The 26466-nt window shown below is 33.8% G+C and overlaps 1 protein-coding gene across 6 annotated transcripts in view; it reads right to left on the bottom strand.

Moving 5' to 3' along the window:
• Positions 1 to 3349: 3349 nt before the first annotated feature.
• ZNF148 (zinc finger protein 148) overlaps positions 3350 to 26466 on the bottom strand; it is a 96400-nt gene continuing 73283 nt past the window's right edge. For all 6 annotated transcript variants that reach the window (XM_081138549.1, XM_081138553.1, XM_081138554.1 and 3 more), the window contains 5 exons: positions 26054 to 26179; positions 17583 to 17706; positions 16251 to 16334; positions 6560 to 6678; positions 3350 to 6020 (listed from right to left, as the gene is read on the bottom strand). In XM_081138549.1, the coding sequence (XP_080994675.1) occupies positions 4422 to 6020; positions 6560 to 6678; positions 16251 to 16334; positions 17583 to 17706; positions 26054 to 26179 (2052 nt within the window). In that variant the 3' untranslated portion in view covers positions 3350 to 4421. The remainder of the gene's footprint in view (positions 6021 to 6559; positions 6679 to 16250; positions 16335 to 17582; positions 17707 to 26053; positions 26180 to 26466) is intronic.

Raw genomic sequence — 26466 nt, 5'->3', positions numbered from 1 at the left:
GTTAGCTGTTCTGTACAGTATATCTACTCAATTCAAACTACAATAGGTTTGTCTTCCTTTGTATTGAAGGTGAATGCTCATCTGATCAGCTGAGAAAGCAAGCTTGAAAAATAAATATCTAAAAATCAAAGTAGAAAGTTTAGAATTACTGAAATGTAGATATGAAATATGAAGAGAACTATCTATTTCACAATGGAGCTGAAGCCACCTCAAAACTTATGGGCTTGAATCTAAAACAGAAAAACAAATATTAAAATCCAAAGCAAACCACAATGTTAGGTAGCAGTACAGAAGCAGGAAAAAAAATTCGACACACCCCCTTCCTTCAGTGTGATGGGCACTAAGTTTTGCGGTCTTCCTCCATCCTGCAGAAGAGTGGTAAGGCCATTCAATGCTTAGTGAAAGTGAGTACAGATGAAGTCAGATTTAGCCTGTCTCCCCTGCAACTTCAATTATGCTGTGTAAACAGTGTTACGTTCCAATAGGAGGAACAATGGAATTTGCTTATAAAACTGATTAAAGATAATCATTAAATGAAATAAGGATAATCAATCGATAACTCTGAAATGTTTTTTAGAATTTCCTGATGCTACTTGTAAAGTTAGCACTGCTATGTATTATTGCTTACATACAGTACAACATCATATGCCTTCTAACATAAAGCAGTACTGTGATTTGTTTGTACATATTTACAGATTCTTAAAAACAAGCTGTAAAAACATTACATACTTTCAGACAATACAAATTAGCACATTGGTACTCACTTCAAAACAAATGGAATGCATAACATTAATAAACATCATAAAGGAAGACACATAAAAGTCCTTGATTGTCAAGACACGTTTATATATAAACTCTAACTGTGCAGAATTAAAGATTCAATCATAGGTACATCCTTATTTGATGAACCATATGTACAGCATGGTATTGCATAAAAAAATAAAATAATGTTTACAGGGTTTTACTTTTTTATCCATTGGATTAAAGAAAGCAACAAACACAACAAGAAATGTTTGTCTGCTTTAGTTTGTTTCCTACCAAAGTTTAGGTGAATAAAGGAAACATACGGTTTTTATTTGCAGAGTACAGCAAAAACAACTGGAAAATTATTTCCCTGAAATAAAGTAATTTGAAACAAAAAAGAGTTTAAATTAAATTGCAGAGTCAAAAAGTTTCTCATTGATTATAATAGTGCTTCTTCAAGTAAATATACTGTGAAAAAATGAGCTCTAGTTTAAAATGTTCTAAGTCTAAGAAATGTAGTACTACAGTAATGCCTACTTTTAAAGTTTCCCGGCTTGTTGGTTTTTTTTTGAAACAGCCCTTTAAAAACCCAAATTATTAAAATGAAATAGGTGGAAAGATCTAACCTAGCTGGCACTTCACAAGTTTCTCTCCCCTGTGGAAATGAAAGCCTACCCTGAGCACAGGCCTCTCTCGCAAAGAGAAAATTACCCGACCACTGGCAGTCCTCAGCCAGAGCTACAAGGATGGATTTTCTATGGCATCAAGTAGAAAACTTGCAAGTAGATCCAAAAAATTTAATAGCTACTCAAATACTCTGAACCAAATGAAATGCGTGCAATAAGTTTAAAAAAAAACCCAAAACACTTTTCGAAGACGTGCAAGAGATATGACCTCATCTAACAGGATCTGTTTCCAATCCTCAAACGTAGGTCCTAAGTGAAAAAGCACCTCCTTCACACAGCAAAAGTTTAAGGGTGTAAAAGCATGTTTTAAAAGAACAATTTGCTCACTGAAAGTAATGAGAAACACAAATTGCAAAAAGATATATCCTCAATATTCTGACCTAAAGCAGCACAAAAGGCTACTTGCTTTCTCTCCTAATGCCCAAATAGAAATTAAGGAACTTTTTAAACCAAACTGGGAAACCCAAAATGTTGAGATGTTTATCATATGATAATAATACAAGGTAATTCTGGTAGGCATTTAGAATTTCACAGTAAGAGAATAACTATACTTAAATGGTGAGTCAATAAGTTATGCCAAGTATCACTTATCGCAAAAATGCTTATAATGTGGTAGAAATGTCTGCCATTATACAGATTTAAAGAAACGTGCTGAAGATAGGAATGCAACACCTGCAATTCTGCTTAACTACTATTTTCAAAGGCTTTCCTTCCTTAGCTTACTCTAACTGCTCAGCAGTAGAGTCACATTCTAAAAACTGTGCTGCTGTTAAAACAAACCAACAAAAAGCTTTATACTGTACCAAGAACTACATCGAGTTCTCAATAGAACAAAAATTTTGATCAGGCTCAAAAAACATCAACTGAGGAAATAAATGCCTACTATCGTTCAATAGTAGTGTAAGAAAAATACAAATGCCTATCTAGGGAGAGCACAGTTCCATTTTTAACAACCCACCTGAATGAAGTCTTCTCGCGACTGTGATGTGCAACACAACACACACCATTCTTAATTACGAGTCAATAATGGCAGAACATTTTAAAATACCTACTTCAAAGAAGTCTAAAATTCTTGAAAAATCTGGCAGCAAAGCTGTCAAATGGAAAAATGAGTATTTCAAGCAAAGCTTAATAACCAAAGTGTAGAGGAAACCACATTAAAGATAATTTATTTATATACCTTACCATAAAAACACCAACATGTTAAAAATAACTGAAAAGATATTTAGGGTGGATATTTCTTTGTTCCCTTTCTTTATGAGAACAGTCTTGGAATAACATTAAATAAAAGAAAAATAATTTAAATGTATAACATTCTATACTGAAACAAAGACTACAGACCTATAGGGTCAATATAAAAGTTAAATTGGAAACTAACAATAAAGTTTCATTTTCCAGGGGTATTAATTTTAGATTATCACTGGTACTATGTCAGTATGTGCATTATGACAAAGATGGCGAAACTTTAAAAAAAACAACAAAAAACTTGGAACAGATAGGCTAACAAAATCAATAAAATTAATGTTATTTTTCCAAAAATTAACTGTCCAATGTGTAACTCCAACCATCATTCTTCAGAAAAGTATATATGTATATATAAAAGCACTATTTATTGTACCATGCTGTATTATTCTAAGACAAAGTATTAAAAATAAAACATTCGTGGTGTAAGGATAAAGTCTGTAGTTTATTTAGATTTTGAAATGCAACAAAAAGTTTCCGATCACTCATCTAGCTGAAAAAGAAATTGTAGTTACTAGAATTAGTAAACACTTTTGGTTTGTAAAATTGTAATGAACAGTGTTCATTAAATATTAACTCAAAATAAAATAAGCAATTAAAATGCCCATTTCTTTTGTTTCTCTGGATACTGTTTATCCAATCTATCAAGATTCTAGAAAGAAAAAGATTAAACCAGGTTTTACAGTTCCAAAGATACCCAATTTCCTTTTATTGCCAAAAATTAAAATTGTCAATTATGAGATGATTATGACACAACCACATCAAACCTAAAAATCTAAATCTTTTTTTACTTTGAGAAATCAAAAATACCAAATAGATTCTAAGTGCTCTATGTTAACTGAAGTGTATATGTAAAGTAAAATACAATTAAGCTTTAAAACGTGGAATATACATTTGTATAAGCATTATGTTCTTGGGAATGTACTCTACAGAATATCTTCTTACTAAAACTTCAAAATCTTATACTTGCACATGAAAAATCATAAAAAATATCTAGGTACAACTGTACAAAGAAACTGACACCATATGCATACTTCCATAGAAGTGAATGCTTCAATAGTTACATATTTTGGTAAAACTTTTGAAAGTATGCATATTTTAAAAGTAAGATTTTAAATAGTGGAGTCTTAGACTATCAGATTTTTATTACTTTTCTTCTTTAAAAAAAAAACAAAAAACATGTCAATATAATGCAAAATGAAAATCAAGGGTATATGGCATATCATTCTTTTTAAAAGGGTGGTTTCTTGGTTTCTTTTTCCCCCACAGGAGACACACTAATTTACTGAAGCCATAATCTCTTGACATTTAAACGTTTAAGTTCACTCTGTAAAGTATAATCAGATTCCCTGCTGAAGTGCAATGACTATGCTGAAAAACTTAAACAGTATGAGTAAATTTCACACAATTACTAATCTCCTAAGAATGTACAATGTTATCAGTTAGGAAACAATTGTGCGAAAGTCTTTTTTTTTTTCCTTTTAAATGTGGTGTAGGTGGAATAGCAAGTTTCTGATCTAAAACAAGTAATGCATTGCTTCTATAAAGGTGACAACATGTAAGGCAGTTCAAAGAATGCTGACTAACCAAACAAAACGCAGTTATTGGATTATCTTGCTATTCATATCAGCTTAACTTGTTATATCGCGTTGCTCTTAAATCTGTACAGCACTCCATTTTACACAGAGTAACCCCAATCTTGATTAATCTGTTCTAAAGTGCCAGTATTATTTACACTTTTAATTTTTTTTAGCCAAAAGTCTGGCCAGTTGTGGCATCAGGTGAAGATGTCATCCCAGCTCTACTATCATTTACATTCACCAAGGGAAATTCTGGAAATTCAGCACTTGTCCCTGGTCCCCGAAGGTTCACCTGTCCATTGGCAGTGCTAAATTGAGTAGCTATTCCAGCTCTCGATCCGTGATATGGAGCACGGAAGGGCTGTTCGAAGGAGCTCATTTGGTAAGCTTGGTGGACAGGCTGAGCCTCAGCTTTCTTCTGAGAAGTCACTTGATCCAAAAAGTCCTGTGTTGATGTGGCAGAAGCATGGTTTGTCTCATCACCTGAAAAGGGAAATGAGTGCTGTGAATCACCAACTATTAGTCCAAAGTGGGACTTATCTGGAGTTGTTCTTAGTGGAGAATTCATTCCTGATCGAAAGCTATTGATGGGCATGGCTGCATAGACTTGCTTGTCTATGGAAGAGAATGCTGGCTGACTTGGAAGGGTCTGGTTATCAGTCACAAAGTTAAGGCTCGGGCTATTCAAATAGGCATCATTTTGGCTAGTTCTGTCCAAAGCCTGCTGCAGAAACTTTGAGTATTCCTGCAACATGTTGGCTTTATCTGATGAGGATGCTTGGGAGCTTGATCCAACATTCTCTGACTGGGTGACTTCAGGTACTTCTGAAGAATTTATTGATATGCTAGACGTCACCTCTGTGTCGGAAACACTGAATGATATCTCATGCTGTCCATTAGCTTTATGGGAATAATGATCCAACAGAGTCTGCAGTACCTCATCTGGAATAACATTTTTGTCATGATTACTCTTAATCTCCACATTCAGTGCCTGTGAATCTAATATGGATGCTGTGGTACTTTCATCGATGACACTTGCCACAGCTGCTTGTGTTACAGATGGCTGGGAGGCTATGGTACCCACATTCAGCGCGTACTCTCTACTGTTGTTACTCGCTGCTTGAAGATATCGCTTCTTCTTCAAAAATTGCATGGCATCATCGTAATTAGTACTGCTATGCACAGGTTTACTGGGACCCTCTTGCAAATTATCAACCTGATCAATGTCAGCATTGCCCTCTGAGTCCAGTAAAGCTTGTTTATCCACAAGTTCAAAAGCATACTTTGAAACTTTGCTCTCTTCGTATGTGGATAAAGGTGAAATTGTTTGATTTTGCTCCAGTGGCTGTTTCAGACTTCTCTTACTGTTAATTTTTTTGAGAACCAACTTAGGTGGATGTATTTCTCCTGATGCATCTTCTAAATGTGATCCCCCAACTGAAGAATGCGGCATTTCAACAGCATACTCTGCTACCATATACTCATCTTTTACTTTAGTACTTGAAGAATAAAGAGGCAAATAATCATTTTTGTCTTTCTTCAGATCTGATTTGTCCAAAGCACTCTCTTTGTCCATCCCAGATGATTTTTTCTCAGTTTTCTGCCTTTTCTTTTTTGGCAGTGAGTTATCTTTTGGTGATGTAGAAAAGCCAGAATCTTCCTCGGATGTCAGAAGGCCACCTTTGATGGCACATCTGTTCAGTTTTTTGTCATGATTTTCATGGCACATACGTTTATGTTTCAATACACGATCTGTTCTGGAAAAATACTGTCGAATTCAGAGTTTGGTAGTGATTTTTTGTTTTAGTTTGTGGTTTTGGTCAACCAAAAACAGAAAAGAAAGAAGAAAAAAGAAATTAATATATAGATATAAGTATAATAATACAAGCAATTCTAAACTAATCTGCTGAGCCAATCATCTAATATAAATGTAATCAACAACAGCTAGGAAGTTCTTCAAGTAGTTCTAGTAGTGATAGTTTCTAATTTATTAGAACTACTTGATAATTTAACTTAGGCTAGAAGAATTTTCAAGAGTCAATCATACCTCAATAAAGTGGATTTTTTTAAAAGAATTTCAGCCCTGGCTGGTGTGGCTAGGTTGGCTGGGTGTCGTACCATGCACCAAAGCGTTGCCTGTTCTATTTCCAGTCAGGGCTCGATCCCCAGTAGGGGGCAAGCAAGAGGCAGCCAATCAATGTTTCACTCTCACATCAATGTTTCTCTCTCTCAATTCCTCTCCCTTTCTCTCTCTCTAAAAATTAATAAAAAAATATTAAAAAAAAAGCATTTCAAATAACCTCTTACCTGTAAACAGTATTCACACTGGTAAGGTTTCTCTCCACTGTGAGTTCTCTTATGCCTTTCCATATGATATTTTTGTATGAATCTCATACCACATTCATCACAGCGAAACGGTTTTTCACCTAGTACACGATATAGAAAGTTTAAAAAACAAATATTGTAAAATAATGAATTATCTTAACACAAGAATCTCTAAATAAATGGCTTTTGAGAGTTGTCATACTTGGCTCTTTTTAAATGACAAAAAGTCTCCCCTATACTAAAAATATCATCCAATTAAAATTTTCAAGAATATTTTGCTATATAAAAATGAAAGAGATTGGCATATACCACTGAAAAGAAAAACCTGAAAGCAGACATACTCAATTTCCCTGCCTTTCAATTATGTGTATATACAACATACTGTTTTCCATGGAGACCAGTAGTACCAAGAACTTATAACAATATGAACGTTATTTCAGTAGAGTGGCTGATGTTTCTAATCTTTTTCTCAATCATACAAAATAGTATTTTAAAAAGATTTTTGAAAAAGAAATGTTACCCATACATAGTCCAAAACAATTCTTGGGTACAACCTTTTCAATTCTACATTTCTTTTAAAATATATTTCTGGTTAAATGAAACTGGAATCCTAGGAAAATATTCTTAAAAATCTAATTTACTAAAATGTAAAAAGAGCTTAGATGAGAGACTAAGTATCAAAAGTAAAGTTTCTCTTTTTCTCAACTCAAACCAGCATTTCTCATGTCCTTATGGGAATGAACTAAATAAGCACTGTTAAATTGGACATACATATACACTTTTTTAAAAATCTCATAAAGACTTCTCAGCCGTAAGGAACCATTACTATGGAGATCTAAAATAATTTTTACTTATAAAACCACACAGGTGCCAAGGTACTTCAATGAGGAAAGAACAGTGTTTTCAACAACGAAGCTGGGACAATTTGATGCCCACATACAAAGGAAAGGAGTTAGACTTCTACCTCATCTCATACACACAAATTTACTCAAAATGGATCATAGGCCTAAATGTGAGAACTGAATTTATGATAAACAAAGAATGAATTTAAACTGGGAAAGGAAAGTAATGAGAATACAAGGAAAACGAGGGATAGTAAAAAGGAGGCAGAATCGCTGGATTGTAGGTTTTCGTGGAGATAAAAGATGAAACTTAACTAAGGCATGAAGCAGGAATGACAGGAGGTAGTGCTTAGAAAATGAGAAATTTAAATCACAAAGATTTAAATGAGTCTAAGGCAACAAGAGGGAGGTAAAATGAACAGCAAGATCACCAAAAAGCAGAGTTCTAAGAACTGAGAACATTCAAAAAATAAACTTTGACAGGTTGGCAAATTTTTTTAATAAAGGGCCAGACAGTATAAGCTTTGTGTGCAAAGAGGTAAAATCAAGGATATTGTATACATACTCCAATAATGAGAGAAAATGCCACAAATTCTTTATTGATGAAATTCAACATATAATGATTATAATAATGATGCTAACAGAATACAATTTTTCACCATACAAGTGTCCTAATGAAAAGATTGAAATTATTTTTATGAGAGGCAGCATTCTGCCAAGTTGGGGTTTAAAGTTAATGTTCTCTATCATCAGTCAATTGTAAATGTTTATCTGCTAATACTTATCTGCATGAGATTTTACATATTCTATCTTTGAAACTGTCTTGTCACAAAGACAGATACTGATAACAATCCATAAAAACATACTTTTAATTAAGAATTATTCATCACTTGGAAGGCATTTATAGAATTCTATTAGATTTTTCTCTTGATATTTACCTGTTAGCATGTCATTACATTGCAGATTAATTACTTCCAAATGAAGACAGGTAGAGTTACAGTTTAATGGATTTTGAAATATCGACTTGCATCACGGTCCAAAAACTGATAGAAGTGTAGTTTGAGCTTAGAAAGTATATCTACCCTATATGTGTGGGGATGGAGGTTTTGCTTCTTACTGTAACTTGTAAGGAGGGAAGTGTATAAAGCAGCATTTTGTGATTAAACAACCTTAGCAGCTGTCAAAAGGACTTAACCACAGTAGAAGTTTCACTACAAGCATCGTTTTCCCCTTCTCATATTAGGCTGACTTTATTAAGAAACATTTTCGAGTCTTCAGCAAAAGCTAATTTCCAAAGCCATTCTTCAGTGTTCAATAATAGTGGTTGAGAGTGGTTCTTCTCATTCAGAAAAATTTTAACCTTTTTTCTACACTCAAAAACTCCCAATAAAACTTTTACCAATTCTAAGCTATTAAACTGCTGTATAAAATAAGTGAGGATATCCAGTTTTCATATCAGACAAAAATTCATGGAACCAATGATGGTTAAACCCACTAGAGCAAATGAAGTTCACAGTTGACACTACTGGTCCAATGACATATAATATATTCAAATGTTCCACAAAGTACTGCTCAATATCCATATGCTTTAAATGCTTTATATTTCCTCAAGCTTTGTAAATTAGTCCAACTAAACTTTTTCTGCTCCACACATTTCTCAGACAGTCAGCTGTAACACATCTTAGCAGAATCCATTTCAGATTACACTGAAATAATGTTTTATCACGTATTCTTGTTAAGAATTACTGAGACTCAATTCATACAGCATGCAACTCAACCATTTAGAGTGTATAATTCCCTTTTGAAAATATTCTTTATACTTGTTCCACAGTAGCTAATTCTCCAGTCATTTCAAACTTGGCCTTGTCTCCTTGGATAAATAACAAATGAGTAGTACTGATAATTCAACTCACCAAAAGCCAAGGACACCACTTGGAACCATTTGCCTTGTTTTTTTAGTTGACTATTAATGTTGTTCCACATAGGATTTCATCTGAAAATCTGGGTTCCACAATACAAGCTTAAAGACCATTACCCTATACTAGTTTTAGTCCTTTAGTTCCTTCTGATTAAACTGTTGTTAAATTTCATCTTTTTTTTTTTTTTCCTTTGAAATGTCTTTCTACCCATTTTATTCAATTTCTAGTCAATGTCTTGTTCATAAGTTCAGGCCCTCATCAGAGTATGACAGTGGCATTCCTAAGAAATTTTATACAAGCAATCATTTCAATGAGGAAGAAAAAATAATGATTGAGATTCGTTTCAGAAGTTACTTTCCTGCAGTGGAAAAAAGTATTAATAGCTAATTAATTAATCTAAAACCCAAGCACTGATTAGCAAGTAAATCCAGACTATTACAGAAGTAGTAGCTTCTCAATTCAGCACAATGATTTAATCCAAATATTCAGGAACATATTTACCACCCAGGAACTGTCATCCAAAATGTAAAAACAATGCCAATATAACAGCTTGCAAATACAAAACATTACATGAAATACAACGGGATAAATGACCAAAAATGTGCCCAGCCGGGCGTGGCTCAGCGTTTGAGCATCGACCTAGGATCCAGGCGATCAGGGTTCGATTCCCGGTCAGGGCACATGCCCGGGTTGCGGGCTGCAGCTGATCAATGACTCTCTCATCATTGATGTTTCTATCTCTCTCTCCCTCTCCCTTCCTCTCTCTGAAATCAATAAAGATATATTTTAAAAAATAAATAAATAAATAAATAAATAATAAATAAATGACCAAAAATGTTGTTATTCTGCTAAAATGGCCTGTTACCACTGTCTATTTCTTGGTTGCAATCTTTCTCTTTTTAATATCATAAAAAGCTAGGTAATACTGGTTAGCCACTGAGCAAATTCTCCTCCTAAATAATAATCCAGTAGTCTCAAGCAAGTAATGGGGTACTTTTCCTAAAGGATATGGTGTGAAAGGAGTTGTAAAACAAAGCATTAGATCTAGACTCTGATGTCTTATGCTTCATCTTTTGTAGAATGTAAAATAATGTGGGGGTGGGGAGCAGGGAAGAATCCATATTAAAGGAAGGCAAACTAACAAGTGAAAGGGTAAAGAAACTTACTTGGTCTAGACTAACCATGTTCTTTAAAGAACAAAAATAATTTTAAAAAAGAAAACACAAAAAATCAAAACACCAAAAATGAAAAAACTGCTCTCAGAGTAACTTTTTTAAAACTTAGGAAATTCTGTTAAAGTTAAATCTGAGTATTCCTCTTTCAGCTCTTTTTCTGAAAATCAGTGCATCCTACACTGTCCAAAAATGAAGAGGATCCAAAGTCCAAAAAGCATTTTTTATTTCACAGTACTGTTTGTGGTTTCCAAATGTTACCTGTTTCTCATAAACTGGTCAAAACTGAAGTAATACTAAATTCCTTGAAGCTTAACAATGCTGTTTCATTTGTTTAAATTCTAATACCTAAAAAGTAAACTTACTAATAAATTTGCAATTAGCTGAAATTATAATTTTTCATATTAATTATAGTTAACAAAACAGTTAACAAATTTCCAGTTTTCTTTACAAAACAATAATATTCTTCCAAAATGGGAGTTAAATGCCCTGGTTTTTTATAATACTCATAGGATAAATCTGACACTCCTTAGATGGCATCAAGGCTTGACAATGTAACTAAAATCAAGCCTTCCAGTCTTACCTCCTCATTCCAATTCCACCCACTCCTTCCTGCTCTACTCAGAATGGCCATCTTGCCTTTGTTCATCCCATACGAGCTGGAATTTGCTCTTACTCCTATATCCACAGACTTCATTTCAGCAGGCATACCCATTACCCACAAGCTCAGGTCCAGGAGTGGCTCTACTCTTACCTGAACAAAATAAAAACCTCTATGTTTAAAACTGCAAGTTTTTGTGAAATGTTCCTGGTGCTGGATCTACCCTTTCAATAGCATACTGGTTAAGACCTGGACTGTGTCATTAACCAGTTGTGCACACTGGGGCAAGTCACTTAATCATTGCGACCCTTAGTTTTCTTATCTATAAAAAAAATAAAATTAATAATAGTACCCTCCTCACAGAATTTCTGTGAGAACAAAGATAATTTATGTATTGTGTTTAATAGAGTGCTTGGCAGAGAATAGGTACTCAAGACATTTATTTGACAGTATTCATAGGTTTATGAAAATGATGACTTCTTAGGAATTTCTAGCTTTTTCCCCCACTCAAAGACACTATTTCTTTTGTTAAAGTCAAGCAGGATGATCTGTTGAGAAGTGAGTGGTGTCGCACATAAAATCTGTGCACATTTTTCATGGTGAACTGAAGGATTCAAGCCACAGGCAATAGCCCTGAATGAAATTTTGCTGTAAATAGCATTCCGCAGCTGAGATATGACAGAAAGTAAGGAATCAGGAATTTCTAGCCTTTTAACTATCTGCAAGTACCTGACTCCATCTGGTTCTTTTAAACAAGCATATCTGACACTTGTCTTGATATCCAGAATCTATAACTGTCCTGATGTCTGCCTGTCTGCCTGATTTTTAACTTGCTACTCCATGGTTTCTGAATTGATTGTCTACCACCAATTTACCTATCCTTTCCCAAAGATTCCCAACTTCAGTACACCCCAGATCTTTCTCCTGGACCTGACTTCCGTGATGCTTCTGCTCTACCACCTACAGTTCCTGCAATGACACTTGACTCCCATGGAACACATGGACTACAAAATCTAAATCTACCTCACAGGGCCAGTTATGTTCTACCACTTCCATGAAGCGATCAATCTGAATCCTCAATGGTCTAATTCATCTCAACTGCCAAAGCACTGGTTCAGTACTACTTTATAGGATTTGAGAAACTGTGAATCACAATTCACTCCTTCATTCATTCAATGATGATACATAAATAAGAATGAGACCACTTCAGGAGATTTGTTGAACTAGAGACTTGTCAAAATAAATGACAACAATTTTTTCAAAACTATAGACACTATAAACTAACAAAGAACACTTTACATGAATCTGAGGGAAAGGGGTACTCACACACACAAAACATACATAGACACTTAATTGAAAAATAGGCAATTTTCATTATAAAGCCTCTCTGATTCTCCATATTTCAGTTCTAATGCATAATGTTAAAATAGAGTTAATTTTCTGGACGACTTCTCCTCTCATCTCCACCCCCAAAACAGAAAACCTTTAAGTATGATGCAGTGTTTTATATGTACGTGTATGTATGATTTCTTTTATATCTTTACTGAGATGTTTGTTATATAGTGTGAAACTTTTATATGCGTCTTATGTGTAATCAAATCTTTTAGTGTGAATTGCTAATAGTTTACTAGAGGGGAAAAAAAAAAATCTGGTTTCTGAAAGCTTTGTTAAAGCAGAGAATGTCTGTCACAGCAATGTGTGCTTCCCTGCTTACTCTCTCTAGTCAAGCCCTGACCATGCCAGTGCTGCCTGGCTTCAGCAGTCTCAATGCCAGGAGCTCACACTGCAGGCAAGGCTCTAGGTAGCACAAACAGGATTCAGCTCCTCCATCTTCCAAATAAGAGTGAAACCCTAACTGGGTCTGTAACATTTTATTTTAATAAGGTTTCTCCATTATAGCTTATAAACTATAAACTAGAGCATCAAAATGAGAGGAAAACTGTAATTTTTATTAGTAACTGAACTATAGTGAAGGAAATACAAAGTGTTGAGCTGACATAGTCAAGGGTGAATCAACATTCTCTCTGACTTCACCCCACTAACCCAACTGGTTTAAAAAATAATAATGCAGCTGGGTGGGGGTGGGGATTTAGCAAAAAAGAAAAAATAATAATAATGCTATTATTCAGCAATTTAACACTGTTGTGAGCAAAAGTCATAGTTAAGAGGAAAAAACGATCAATACATGTTTTTGGATGTGAAAAATGCTTACTTAGATGTTTTCTAGAATTTACTACATTTTTATCTATAAAATTATACATATTCAAGAACTAAAGCCTTAAAAACACTTTTTGGGAAAAGAAACCTAATGTATATGCGTAATTCTAAATGATTTGGCTTATTTTCAAAATCCCTTTTATTTTTGGAAGGATTTATAAAGTCAACTTATAAAAATTTCCCTAAAGACAAAAATGGTTTCATAACATTTTTTACTAATGAAATAAAAAATAAGTTAGGAAAACTGCCACACTGTACAAAACAAGCATAATTTGTAATAATAGTCAGAATATCAGGATAGGTAGTCTGTGACTTACTCTTTAGAGGAATTTAGAAAATTAAAATAAAATACTGAAAATTGTACTTAAGTTCTTTATTCCTTAAATCCACACTCTCTCCCCATGGTAATAAGACTGGCTTTTCCTTACAGTAAAATGGTGACAAGATTTTCCTCTAGAAAAGAATACAACTAGATACATGTCATTCTAACGTTTATTCTACATATACATTTGAAAATACAGAAGAGGAGGCACCTTAGTTAAAGGCACCTGATCACAAAGTAAATCTTCCAGTGATGATGAATGTTTAACCGTGGTGTGTACCTGAGCAGTAATTCTGACTCTAAACAAAGATCTATTGGGATTATTATCTTCAACGTTCACTTCAAGTCCTCACCTTCTCTCCCATATCCCCAAACATATCTTAAACAAAAGATCTATATAATATATTCACAAGATATAAATCTCCCATAACTGCCAAAAATAGCAATCCCAAGGATATTTGCATTTTGACAGTTTTCAATGACTTAAGCCAAAGAAACAAAGCTTTAACCAGAACTTTAAGTATCAGCCTTAGGATGAAAAAGTACCCTTGCTTAAAGTGGTATTTGGTAGGCTAGCCTAAATTTGGAAAGAGCAGTGATAGTCTGTCCCGGCTGAGTTTAAAATTTTTCTATTTGAAAACGAAATCAAGCTAGGTTCTTGGTTTTTAAAGGCCACAGAGGATTTTTTTTTATTGGTGACAAGAGCAGCCAAACAGGTAATTCTTTTTACTCATGTTACAAACAGAGGAGAAAATGGGCTTGGGGGCTGGAGACTGACTGGAGGAGACAGTATACTAAGACCTAAAAGGATGAGGGAGGCTTAAGGAAAATAGCGCCTGTAAGAACTGGTAGCTCTTCTCACCACACATCCTTTGAGGATCATGATCAATGATAGGTGACTCATTACCTTCTTGACAATTTAAAAATAGACAAACATATGCAAAATCTTTTTAATTGCAATAACTATTTCAATGCATTCTTCTAAACCAGAGGTGGGAATTTTCTTTCTGTCAAGGGCCATTTGGATATTTATAACATCATTCGCGGGCCATACAAAATTATCAACTTAAAAATTAGCTATGAAAAAGCCCTGGCTAGTTGGCTCAATGGTTAGAGCATCAGCCCTCAGACTGAAGGGTCCCAGGTTTGATTTCCGCCAAGGGCACATACTTTGGTTGCAGGTTCATACCCCACCCTGGTAGGGGACATACAAGAGGCAACCAGTCGATGTGTCTCTCTCACATCAATGTCTTCTCCCCCCTTCCTTTCCAAGAAAACTGCCTTGTATTACCTCCATATTTCTGGTACCTAAAAAATACTGAAGGCTCAGTAAAATTTTTTGAATGAATGAGTAAATCATCCAAATCTAAGAGGTATTAAAAACAAACAAAAATAGTTAACCACTTTCACTTATCATTATCTGATCAGGTTTTATTAATATATAAAATGTTAAATTTAGCTATAAGTCATAATTGAAAAAGTTGTTCTTTTCCCCAAAGTACCTAGTATACTCCCTTCCATCTGGAAGTGATGAATAAATGTTTTCTTAAGAAACTGAAATGGGTGATGCGCATAATAATAATCTTTGAAAAGTAGAACATCAAAGCATATAGATATGCTGCAGAGTTGCAGTTTTACTTAAGGAGACCAGCCACATTCATGTTTCCTTGTTACGGGCACAGAAAAGTAAGGGAAGTTACTAGGCAGAAAAGGTATATGACAACCTGTCCCAGGATTCCCTTTCACCAGTACTGCAGGTACCATGAGAACATATCTAAATAACAACACCCAGCAGGCACTTGCTTGAGTACTTAATATAGAGAAATATGAAGAACTTTAATATTTTTCATATTCATATATTATCACCATCATTCTCAATTCTACTTAAATGTAAGAATCAAAGTTATGCAAATTCACCAACTCTACTTTTATAATCTCACAAAAAGCAAAACACTGAAAATAAATTCTAAAGGAACACTGTTACCATGCTGAGAGACCTCAAAAGTCAAAAGTTAACAGTCTACTAAATCAAGATTACATATAGAACTAGCCAAAAATAAATAAATGTTTGCTCCAAAATGGGTTCCTTAACAGTGATCTTCTGAAATATGTTTCTAAATCATTAACAACTTAACTGAAAAACTGAAAGTTTCCAACGTATTAGGATCACAATTTTCTTGATACAGCAAGCTAAATACGTGAAATAGTAAGAAAAAAAGTAGTACTGCTATCTTAAGGCTGAAACACTTTCCTCCCACCCCTAGGCTATTTAATATAAATGCTAATTTTACCTACTCTAAACTTATTAAATAAACATCTAAGGAAACAACTATTTCACAAAAACTTCCTTTTGTCATTTTAAATATATTTTAAGTTATTCTAAAACCCTATTTCAAGGTAATTTATTGGGCTTGGACATTAAAGCCAAGTCTTAACAGTTAACATTGATTTATTGAAAGAAGAAAAGAGATGAGCTATGACATATACTCTTTAGAAATAAAACTAATGAAAGTGGCAACAAGTTGTTGCTACTCATTAAAATTCTTCCCTATATTTGAAATGGTAATTTTAATGACCCTAGTAAGGGTGGCAACACTCACCAGTATGAATCTTCTCATGTCTCTGTAGCAGGTACTTCTGTATGAAACGCATGTCACATTGACTACATTGAAATGGTTTTTCACCTTAAAATAATTTCACATCCACAAATTAGTTACTGGATAAAACACAGTTTAGAGTTACTGATCTTAGAAGCCCAAATTTAGAAAATTCCAAATTATCCATACAAATGTTTTAAACTATTCATTAACTTAACAGAATTTTACTTCCTCTCAATTTTTCCCCAAGGTTTTAAAATTCACATCATCTCAATCACACAAAAATGAGACTAAATCTGATCTATAGCCTTCAAGGGATTTAAAAAAAAGGCAAATAAACAACTTAAAATAGAATTTAAAAACCACGAGGCTAGAACTCTGCAGGTTATCTAGTGTCTTAAACATCTTTTCTTCCTTTTTATCTGGAGATCACCCCATGTTGCTCTCCATGGCTAACCATCACTTTATGCCTGTTTACTTATTTTCTCCAGAACCTTCAGAACTTTCTAAACATCCTTAAAAAAAAAAAAATCCTCTATCTTCAAACATTCCCTCTCTGTTGGAGCTTTTCCTTTTAAGGCAAGTATTCTTTGGTCTGCTCTATGCAAAGAAACTTTCCAGAAATTCTAAAACACTCCTTCCTTTTACCACACCTTCTTGAAAGAAAAGTCTATCCTATGTCTCAAACTCTTCACTACCCACTTGTGTTTAACCCTACACTCCACTTTCTTAAAAGCTACTCATTATCTCCTTGCTATTTATTCTAATGTGTTTTGTTCTGAGTTCTCTATGCTCTCTGAAGGTTGTGCCACTGTTGACCATACCCTCCCTGGTCGTCTCTTTTTTTGTCTTCTGAAACTGTATTTTCCTAGTTTGTTAAAACTACCTTTTTACAGTCTCTCCCCGACCCCCTTAATATAGTCTACATGTCTAATCTGTTTTCCCAAAGATCTATGATCAGTCTTTTAGTTCTAACCTCTACAACTTCATGTTCTTAATTATCATTGTTATATTTGATTCCCAAATTCATATTTCAAACTCCACTTGGATGTCTTACATAGAAAAATAAATGCTGACAGGCTTTTAATAATACATTCTTTAACTGTTTCTCTAGCTAAAAAGAATACATTAAGCCAAATAAGTGTCCAATTAAGATTAATTAATTTTGCACCTCCACGCTAATTGTTTTCTCATTTAAAGTTTTTCCTGGTTTCCTTCTGACATTTTAGCCTTATGAAATCTCTGATTTGAAATGCCAGGTTGCTATGGTCTTAGGAATAAATGACATTTACACGAAGATGAAAACAGCAAAGATAATTTTAATGACTGTAATACCTGTATGAATGAAGACATGTCTCTGTAAGTGATAGTTCGTTCTAAAGGCAGCATTGCAGTGCTCACAAACGTGAGATTTAGGGTTTTTCAAACCAAGTGATCCGTCCTCATTTATTGTAAGAATCTAGTTTAAAAAAAAAAGGCAAAAACAAAAGAAAGAAGTTTTAAAAACGTAACACTAATGTATAAAAAAGAGAATGCCTTTTAATGCAAACAATGGTCACCAGAGATTATGAAATATTTTTTTTCCTAAATAAATTTGAAAAGGCTGTTAAATAATGTTATCATTAATTTAAAGCACAGTGTGACTCAGAATGGGTAAAGATTGCTAATAAAACCTTGGAAGGTAGCTAAGTAAGATCTCAGTACTCTGCCCCTTCCTCCAAAGCTGATGTCTAACAGAATCCCTAAGTGTTCTCTGTTAGGGTGAGTGTAGCTTTATTCTCACATACGCAGAACAAAAGTCTTATGTTTTAGACATAGCATAAATATCAATCAGATAGGACTGGTTAAATAAATCATGGAAAATGTATACAATTTAATATCATGTGGTTATAAAGTAAAATAAGAAAGCTCTCTTATTACTTATACAGAAAGTGGTCCAGGGTTTAGTAAGTAAAAAGAGCAAGGTTTAGAATCCAGTATATAATTCTTCTAATTTTTATATACAAAAGAGTACATATAGGTGTGTGTGTGTGTGTATGTTTGTGTACACATAAAATGTATTTGAGAAGGATGTACACAAAGTGTATATAACCTCAGTTGTGATGGATGAGGAACATGGCAGGTAGGAGATAAGGTGGGAGAGAGCCTTACACTGAACATACTTAAAACACTTCTCTAAACCACATAAAATGCTTGCCTATTACATTTTCCTTTTTTTTTTTTTTTTTTTTTAAGATGAGAAAACAAAGTTTTCAAGTCACCCTAGGATAGAATTTAGAGTCTGGTTCAGTCCAGGATCTCTAAGGTTATTCTAGGACTATTAAACTATTATTAAAAATATTCCTAAAAATATTTGTTGGGTAAATAAATTTGAGTGGGTATGGGAAAGGAAGACAGGTGACAAGAAAGCAACTTTATCTTCCTGGGTTTCTTAAGGTTGAAAATAGTGTGGGCCTGGGCTGGACAGTGCCAGAGAGAAGCCACATTTAGGCTTCACGTATTCCAATTTATCAACTACTTGTTCAATGAGCAACATTCAACTGCCTCCCTTTACCAGACAGGTGGCAGAATAAAAATAATCAACCATCCCTTTTTTCAGCATTGAGGAGAGAAGAAAGATGGCAGAATACGACTTGAAGATAAGCAAATAAAGCTAGAAAATCAGGAGGAGCATGGCAACTGAGAGGCAAACAGTACTGGAGGTGGGGGCATAGAGAGTGCGAGCTAAGGAACGGTGCCCATAAGGCATAGAGATACCTAGGAAACATCTTTAAAAATATGAAGGGCCTATAAATACACAACTATGACCTCCTCTCAATCCTAGAAAAGGGGAACAGGTAAGGAACAAAGGCTTTAAACATTTTAAAATATTTTTTTACTTTAAATTTAGAAAGACAATTCACCTACACTGTATGTAAATCAATGATAATTATTACGCAAATTATACAGGGCATTTGGGTTCTGGGCAAACTGCCAACATGGTCAACAATGCTTCAAAGTCTATGCACCAGAGTCGGAGGGAAACATTTGGCAGGAGAATGGAAGTGGGTGTCACAGCTTCCTGAAGAGAGTCAGTGAGAATGAAAAGTTTCATCTCTAGCCAGTCAGTTAAAAATTTTTTCAACCCTTCCAAGTCACAAAATAATATGCAAGTTAATATTGTATAAAACAAAAAATAAACAAAAGGTTTTAAAATATGATTTAAAATATTTCTAACATAAAAAATAACAGATATTAAGCATTTTATATAAAACAGAACTAAAAACAACATAGTACCAGGTATTTTTTTCACATATGTTGATTAAAAAGAAGATCCATGTGCCAAAAAACATGGCAGCTCAATAGCTTTCTGTGGCGTAGCAACTGCAAGGAAAGGCTTTGTGAGGAACAAATCTGGCCCAAGTTACTTAATGTGAAACGGATGCAATCCTTGGCGGTACAAAGCCCTTTTATGAAGACTTAAAGAGTTCTAAGTCATTGTTTTCTGTCTCTGGAGGTAATGCTGCTTTTCATTGTGGATTCAAGCCTTAATTCAAGGTGGATTTTTATGGATGAAATAGCTAACACTGGATTGTGAATAGCAGACTGAAAAATCTAGCATATTTATAATGTTCAAAGACAGAAAAATCAAATTCTTAGGCATTTTATATTTACTTACTTTTTTTTCTTTTTTTAGGCTAGAGTAACAAACATCTTTGTATAAGGGACACAAAGTAAAATTCATCGTGCCTCAGAAAACAGCCAGTGGCTCTTCTAATTTGTAATCTGTCTTACAATGTAACTACCTAATTTTGTCTGTTTTACTCATAAACCCAATGTCCAAAACGGGGTCTGGAACATAGTGAGATGCTATGCTATACATGTCTATTGATGTGGCTACCAGCTATCCAGAACAAACATCCTCACAAACTTACCACTTTTTTCTTTTTAAAACTTCTTATAAGAAGTAATACTTGTCAATTTTTCAAAGTCACTAAGTAGAGCCACAGAGAGGTAAATGTAAAGAACAAAGTCCCACAGTGGAAGAGAAATGGCAAATTAATGCAGGCAAAATTTTCCTCCTTGGTATAGACTTGGCTTTTTTCTTGTTCACACCCCCCTTTTCAAGATCTTTTAGTAGAATGTGACCTACCAGTTAAGTGCATTTGCCTTAGAGATTAGCAGTCTTACTTGCTACTAGTATCAAAATATTTCTGCTTTTCTTTTTCCTTTCAACAAAAGAACATTACAACTAAAGACTTTGAAATTTCAAAATTTAAGTCCTAAGGTGCCTATTACATCTCCACATGATTTATCTTGCCTCCTGTCACTGATACCTTTGAAGAAATGTGATATATTGTAAAGACCAAGCAATCAGGCTTTATCAAGAGTGCAGAATTAGTAATAATCTAAATACTCAACATACCTTATTTTTCTCTTAATTGTTTAATAAATTTAAAACAATTTTTCAGTAAAAAATTTCAGCGCCAAATGGAACTCAACCAATCTATCTCATGGTCTATTAGTAGGTATGTTTTTGTTCTGAGCTAAATGTGTACCCAGCTAGATACCTATACATATAGTGACGGTTATCTTAAATAATATACCAACTTTATTTAGTCAGGCAAAGCACTATTCAATTCAGAGATTTTTTAGTCCTCAAGGGTCACTGCCACTGAATAAGTGAAACCTGACACCTCTCAGTGAGAAGTTTTGCTCTCTTAAAAGGCAGAGGAGATTTTCCCATTCTATACTATGTATACTGTATCTATGAACTACCAAAATTATTAAAGCATTTTTCAAACTAGTGATTATAGATTTTATCATACATTCTTAAGTCAATCTAAATCTCTAAACCACCAAAAGATAATTTAGAGAAAATAGTTTAAATTTCTCACCTACTATCTGTTATTTTGCTGAAACGGGGTGGGAAGTGAGATCTTCTGAAATTCTCTTTATTCTTCAAACCCAATTAGAAATGGAAGAACAGTGCAACCCCGAAGTCATACAACAGAATAATAAAGTTGTCCAGGGCAATAACCACCACATTCTGACATCCTAGTCATCTCTAAGTCCCATGCTCACATATTACCAAATTCTGTTTTTTAAATGGCAAGTTTTTGACGGTGCCAGAACATGAAATACACAGTAGCATAAGCATGTACAAGAAGAGATGTTCAGCATAACAACCCTGAGTTTTAGAAAAGGCTATTTCTCTCAGGTTTTCTAAATATTAAGCAAAGAATTATGTGGTACTTTTTAAAGAAGGATTTTAATGAAATATTTTTAAGTTGGAGTTCAGTTCTATGAAAAAATTGTTTTGTCAGAATATAATTCCATGGTGGAATTATATAACTAAAATACTAATGCCTTCTTTTACTAATTTTCTTCTTCATTTTTCTCTTAAGTATTATTTCCTATTTCCGCCCCCAGTCTTATAATCAGTACTTCATCTTCAAAGCCACTTTTTCCACAATCATGTTAGCATATAGGACAAAGTATGAAAAATGCCTAGTATTATCTATTTCTCTGCTTTTAATTAAAATTTCCTCATTTTCTAACATTCAAATTAAAATATTTTTTATACCAAAATCACAAATCTTTTCTGGGAACCAATGGTGTATAATAAATTGCCAGGAAAGGATTCTCAATGCAATTTATAATCAATTTGATTTGTGGACTATGCTCTTCCTTCCTGAGTTCAGCATAACTTTGAATAATCAATTTCTAGTCAGACCACCTACAGCGTTATAACAAACAATCCCAGTTTCCTTTATTTGGAAAGAGATCCTGGCATATCATAAACATGAAAAGTATTTGCTGACAGAGTAAAAAAGGAGTTACATTTCAAAATAAGGAGAAGGAAGGAATTAATAAGTACCCTGGCTCTATTTCTTTCAATTACTAAGAAGTCTGAAAGACCTATAAAATATATACAGTACTGGATTAAGACAATATTGTTATATTTTACTGAAAAGGATTCTTAGAGTTCATCAACGTTAACTCAGTTATCATCATAAAATCTTCTGTGGTGGGAAACATTATCTCCTAAACACCTAACAAGTCAACACCTAAGTCAGGTGATAATACCTCATTTCTCCAGAAACTTCTAGTATCAAGACTTGGGATTCTCAAGCTTTAACATAAATCACAATCACCTTGGACTTTTTAAAGCATAAGTGGAAATCCTCCAAATAAAAACCACTAGGGATGGGGCCTGGTATTTATAAACGGAAAAGCTCTACAGGTAACTAATGCAGAGCCACTGACATAAATGCACTAAGAGAGAATTAAGTCCAGTGAGACTTTTCATACATTTCTAATACCTTTAGTGCTCTGTAGTCCTAATCCACAACAAAATAAAAACAGACTCAAAGGGGCAGTGGAATATAATGTTAAGTGGCCACATAGGTACAGCAATGTAAAAATGAATAGCATGTCATTAAGGAATGAGACAGCTAAGCTATTATAAGCAGTCAAGAAACAAAATCTAGCAGTCAAGAGTTTTCAGAGTAAGGGGAGAAAAAGGACCTAATATCTCAGTCCTCCCAGAGGGCTTCATTACAATAGATACACTTTTTAAAAAATGTTTACAACATCAACTCTAAGATATCTGAGTCATGTTCAAATGTACTATATTTAAAAAGAAAACACATTAAAGATTTCCACCAAAGTGGCTAAAATAAAATAAAATTTGACATTTAAAAATGATAAACTCTTATAATATGAAAATTTTACTTTCATAGAACATCTTATTCTATGATAGTATCAAATAATTTGACTTAGGTAAAATTTCCTAGCTTGATCACCCTCTTCTACAAACTTGATGCCAAATGTATTTTGGCAACTTTCAAGCATCAAATCTACCTTAAGATGACTAGACTCTGCCATATGATAAAGGCTAAAAAAGCAATTATTAATTAAAGTCCATGGCAGCTAAAGATGACCTAACAATACAGTACTTCACACCACAAAGCTTATCTGGAAGTGTACCACATTTATATGGATATTGTAAGCGCTGATATTTTTACCAGAAGTCTATCACATTACTTTAGACTTCTTGTACAGATCGCCACTCTCGCATGACACAATGGTAACACATATTCAAAGTACTCATAATGGAAAAATTCAAGATTTGGGAAAGGTGCTGGGGGACAGTGGAGTCCTCTAAGCATAATAAATTACAATTCTTTAATAAAATTCAAGTTGTTTTTAAGGAATTTAAAACAAGCAACACACTGATTTATAAATGTGAGTTAAATTTTTCTTGCTGTTCATACAAAAGGGAAGTGAGAGTTTAATGAAAAAATCAGAAGTATGAATTTTTAAACACAAGCCTGAGAATGTAAAATAACTCATTAGTTATGCCTCAAGGTTTTAAAACTCCAGATACAAAAAGCATTTATCTGGAGACTGCGGACCTGTGTTAAAAACAGTCCACAACAGCTCTATGTCCCATTATATGTGACATGCCAAAACAATTTAAAAATAATTGTATTCTCGCACTTCCGTCTGCCATACATTATTTCTGGTCATTTCACCTCCTAAGAATTCCCTAAAAATACTTCCCCAAAGTATTTTCTTATATAAAATATAGTTAGACTAGGCCAAATCTTTCACCTAGCAACTACGGAGATTATATAAATACTTAAATAATACCTTTAGAAATATAAAGTAATACACTATAAATGAATTTATCTCAAATAGAAAGGAAAACAGCTTAAACTCTATAAAAATCTAATCTACTTACAAACACCTAGAACATACTACCAAATACACTCTACTAGAAGATAACAGCCTGAGTTTTAGTCAGAATTTCAGAATACATTACACTGAAGAATAGTACTTGGAAAATATGGCAATAAAATATCAAAGAAAATGTAGAACTTACATATATTATGTTGTTTTTAGACCTGAAATAAATTCCTCACAGATCAGCAGTGAATGCAACACTATCACAAACCATTTTAGAAATTAATTTTCCCCCAAAACCTGGTATTGTTCTATAATGAAGAATCTGATTTATTCATTAATATAAATAAACATTCAAAAAGTATCATATAAATTGCCCAGAAAAACATCAGCCCCAAGAAAAGAGAAGGAGGGAGGGATTTCAGAAAACATGAAATATAAAATGCCAACGATTATGGGGGAAAAACCAAACAAACCAAATTTAGTATGACCAATAGCTAAAGAAATTAAACTATACTGAGATGCCCATCTTAAGCTACAAAAAAAAGCAAAGGTCTCATACTCAAGGCTGATGAGGCTGTAGACAGACACACCTTAGGTCACTGCAATTAGCAACTGGTACAACATTTCTGGTAGGAGTAACATCATCAAGAAACCTTTTCAAAAGTTCACGGCCTCTGATTCAGTAGGGCACAAATATCTATACACAAATATTTTAAGTGCGGCATGATTTAAAATAAAGGCAAAGAGAATACAACTTTTCAACAAAATAATCACTGAATATGTGATATATCAAGAATATTATGCAGCTAGTAATATCCTTATATCCTTATAAAAACCACTAATAACTTTAAATAGCTTACAAACACTTCAAGTGTTAAAAATCTGAAAATTCTATCTATCTATCTATCTATCTATCTATCTATCTATCTATCTATCTATCTATCTATCATCTACCTACCTACCTACCTACCTACCTACCTACAAACTTGAAGATAGAAAGGGAATATGGCAGGAAATTAAGGTAGTTTATCTCCAGGAAACATGACTATGGGTTATTTTCACCTCTGTATTTTTCAAACTTTTCTATAACAGGCATACTTATATACCCCAAAAGCAGTGGTATGGTGGTAAATGTTTAACAACAGGTTAAGAAGTCAGAGGGCTGGAAAAGGTTTACTGATTTCCATGGTGTAAATATTCTCACCGTGACTAATTTTAAGCTACCAATGGTTTTAGCACTGACTTGCAAAATTCCTGAAAACCTAGCAATCAGTTATGGCAAGCCAGTACCAGCTGGCTCTAGAACACTACTGAGTCTAAAAGTATATAAATAATAAATAGTGATAATTATGATTTAAATCACATATGCAAAAACAGCCCTCAAAATAAAAACGTCATGTTATAATAGAATCTTTTTTTAAAAAGCCCTCTTCATTATATGAGGAAAGAAAACAAAAGATGAAAAATAACTACAAAGCTGTAAATACACTGCAGAGTCCATAGACTTTACAGGAATATCAAAACGTTACATATAGTCAACTATTACTGTACTGAAGAGGGGAAAAAAGCAGGCAATTCCTAATAGCGTTTACTGGGTCACTTGTTTGTTTACTTACCCATTCATTCACCCAAAAAATATTAATTGAGTATCTATTATGCCTACTATTCCAGGCTCTTGGGATAAAGCTGTGAAAAAAATAAGGTCCCTGCCCCTCATGGAGCTTACATTCTATTCTAATACAGGTATTCCACAACTTTTTCCTGATGAATAATTGGTACTGAGTTTTCCTAAAACCGTAATATTAAAATAAGTAAAATTAATATGAATGAAAAGCAGGGCACTGCATACCATCTGCCAGTTTTTAAAGAAGAGGGACATAGGGAAAGAAAAATGTTTTTAGAAAAAAGGCACGGTAAAAGAAAAGTGAAAAAATTGAAAGGAATGGCCCGCCACCTCCATGCAGGCATGCATCCCTTCCTCTCAGGGAAGCTGATGCAACATTCCAACTTTACTAAGCCATGTGATACTTTGTACATCTGCCTTATGGTCCAGTCAAGGTTGCTGCCCATAAGGTTAACCAACAGTTCAGGATTAACAGGTTAGGGACCACCACCTTAACATAGTCTCTTACTTTTGCAGGAGAACGTTGTTTCCGTTTCTTCTTTTTCTGTAAGTCTACTGGCTCTCTGATTTGTTTTTTGTCTCTCATCAGTTGCTCAGATACATCAGTAAAAGTAATTTCCTGTTTTACACTTATCTGTTAAAAAAAAAAAAGGCCAATTTTAGAAATAAACACAATCCATTGTGACAAAATGCCATTGCATGTTTAATTCTTTGCTAACCCTACATATATGTGGCTCCCCAGATAATCTATGTGTGTATGCAAGTAAATAATTCACTGAAGAATTTCAGTTCATTAATGGGCAATTGAAAAATAAAAACCAAGAGGACATAAACTGAGGGATAAACTAAGATTTTACAAGCATCTATCTGGAAAAAAAGATTAAAGAAGCCCTGCGAAAAAATGGTTAATTATAAGACCTA

Source organism: Miniopterus schreibersii (assembly GCF_964146895.1).
Source record: "Miniopterus schreibersii genome assembly, chromosome: 5".
NCBI classification, from domain to species: Eukaryota; Metazoa; Chordata; class Mammalia; order Chiroptera; family Miniopteridae; genus Miniopterus; species Miniopterus schreibersii.
The sequence above is the reverse complement of the archived record's forward strand: the minus strand, read 5'-3'. Positions and strand labels throughout refer to the sequence as shown.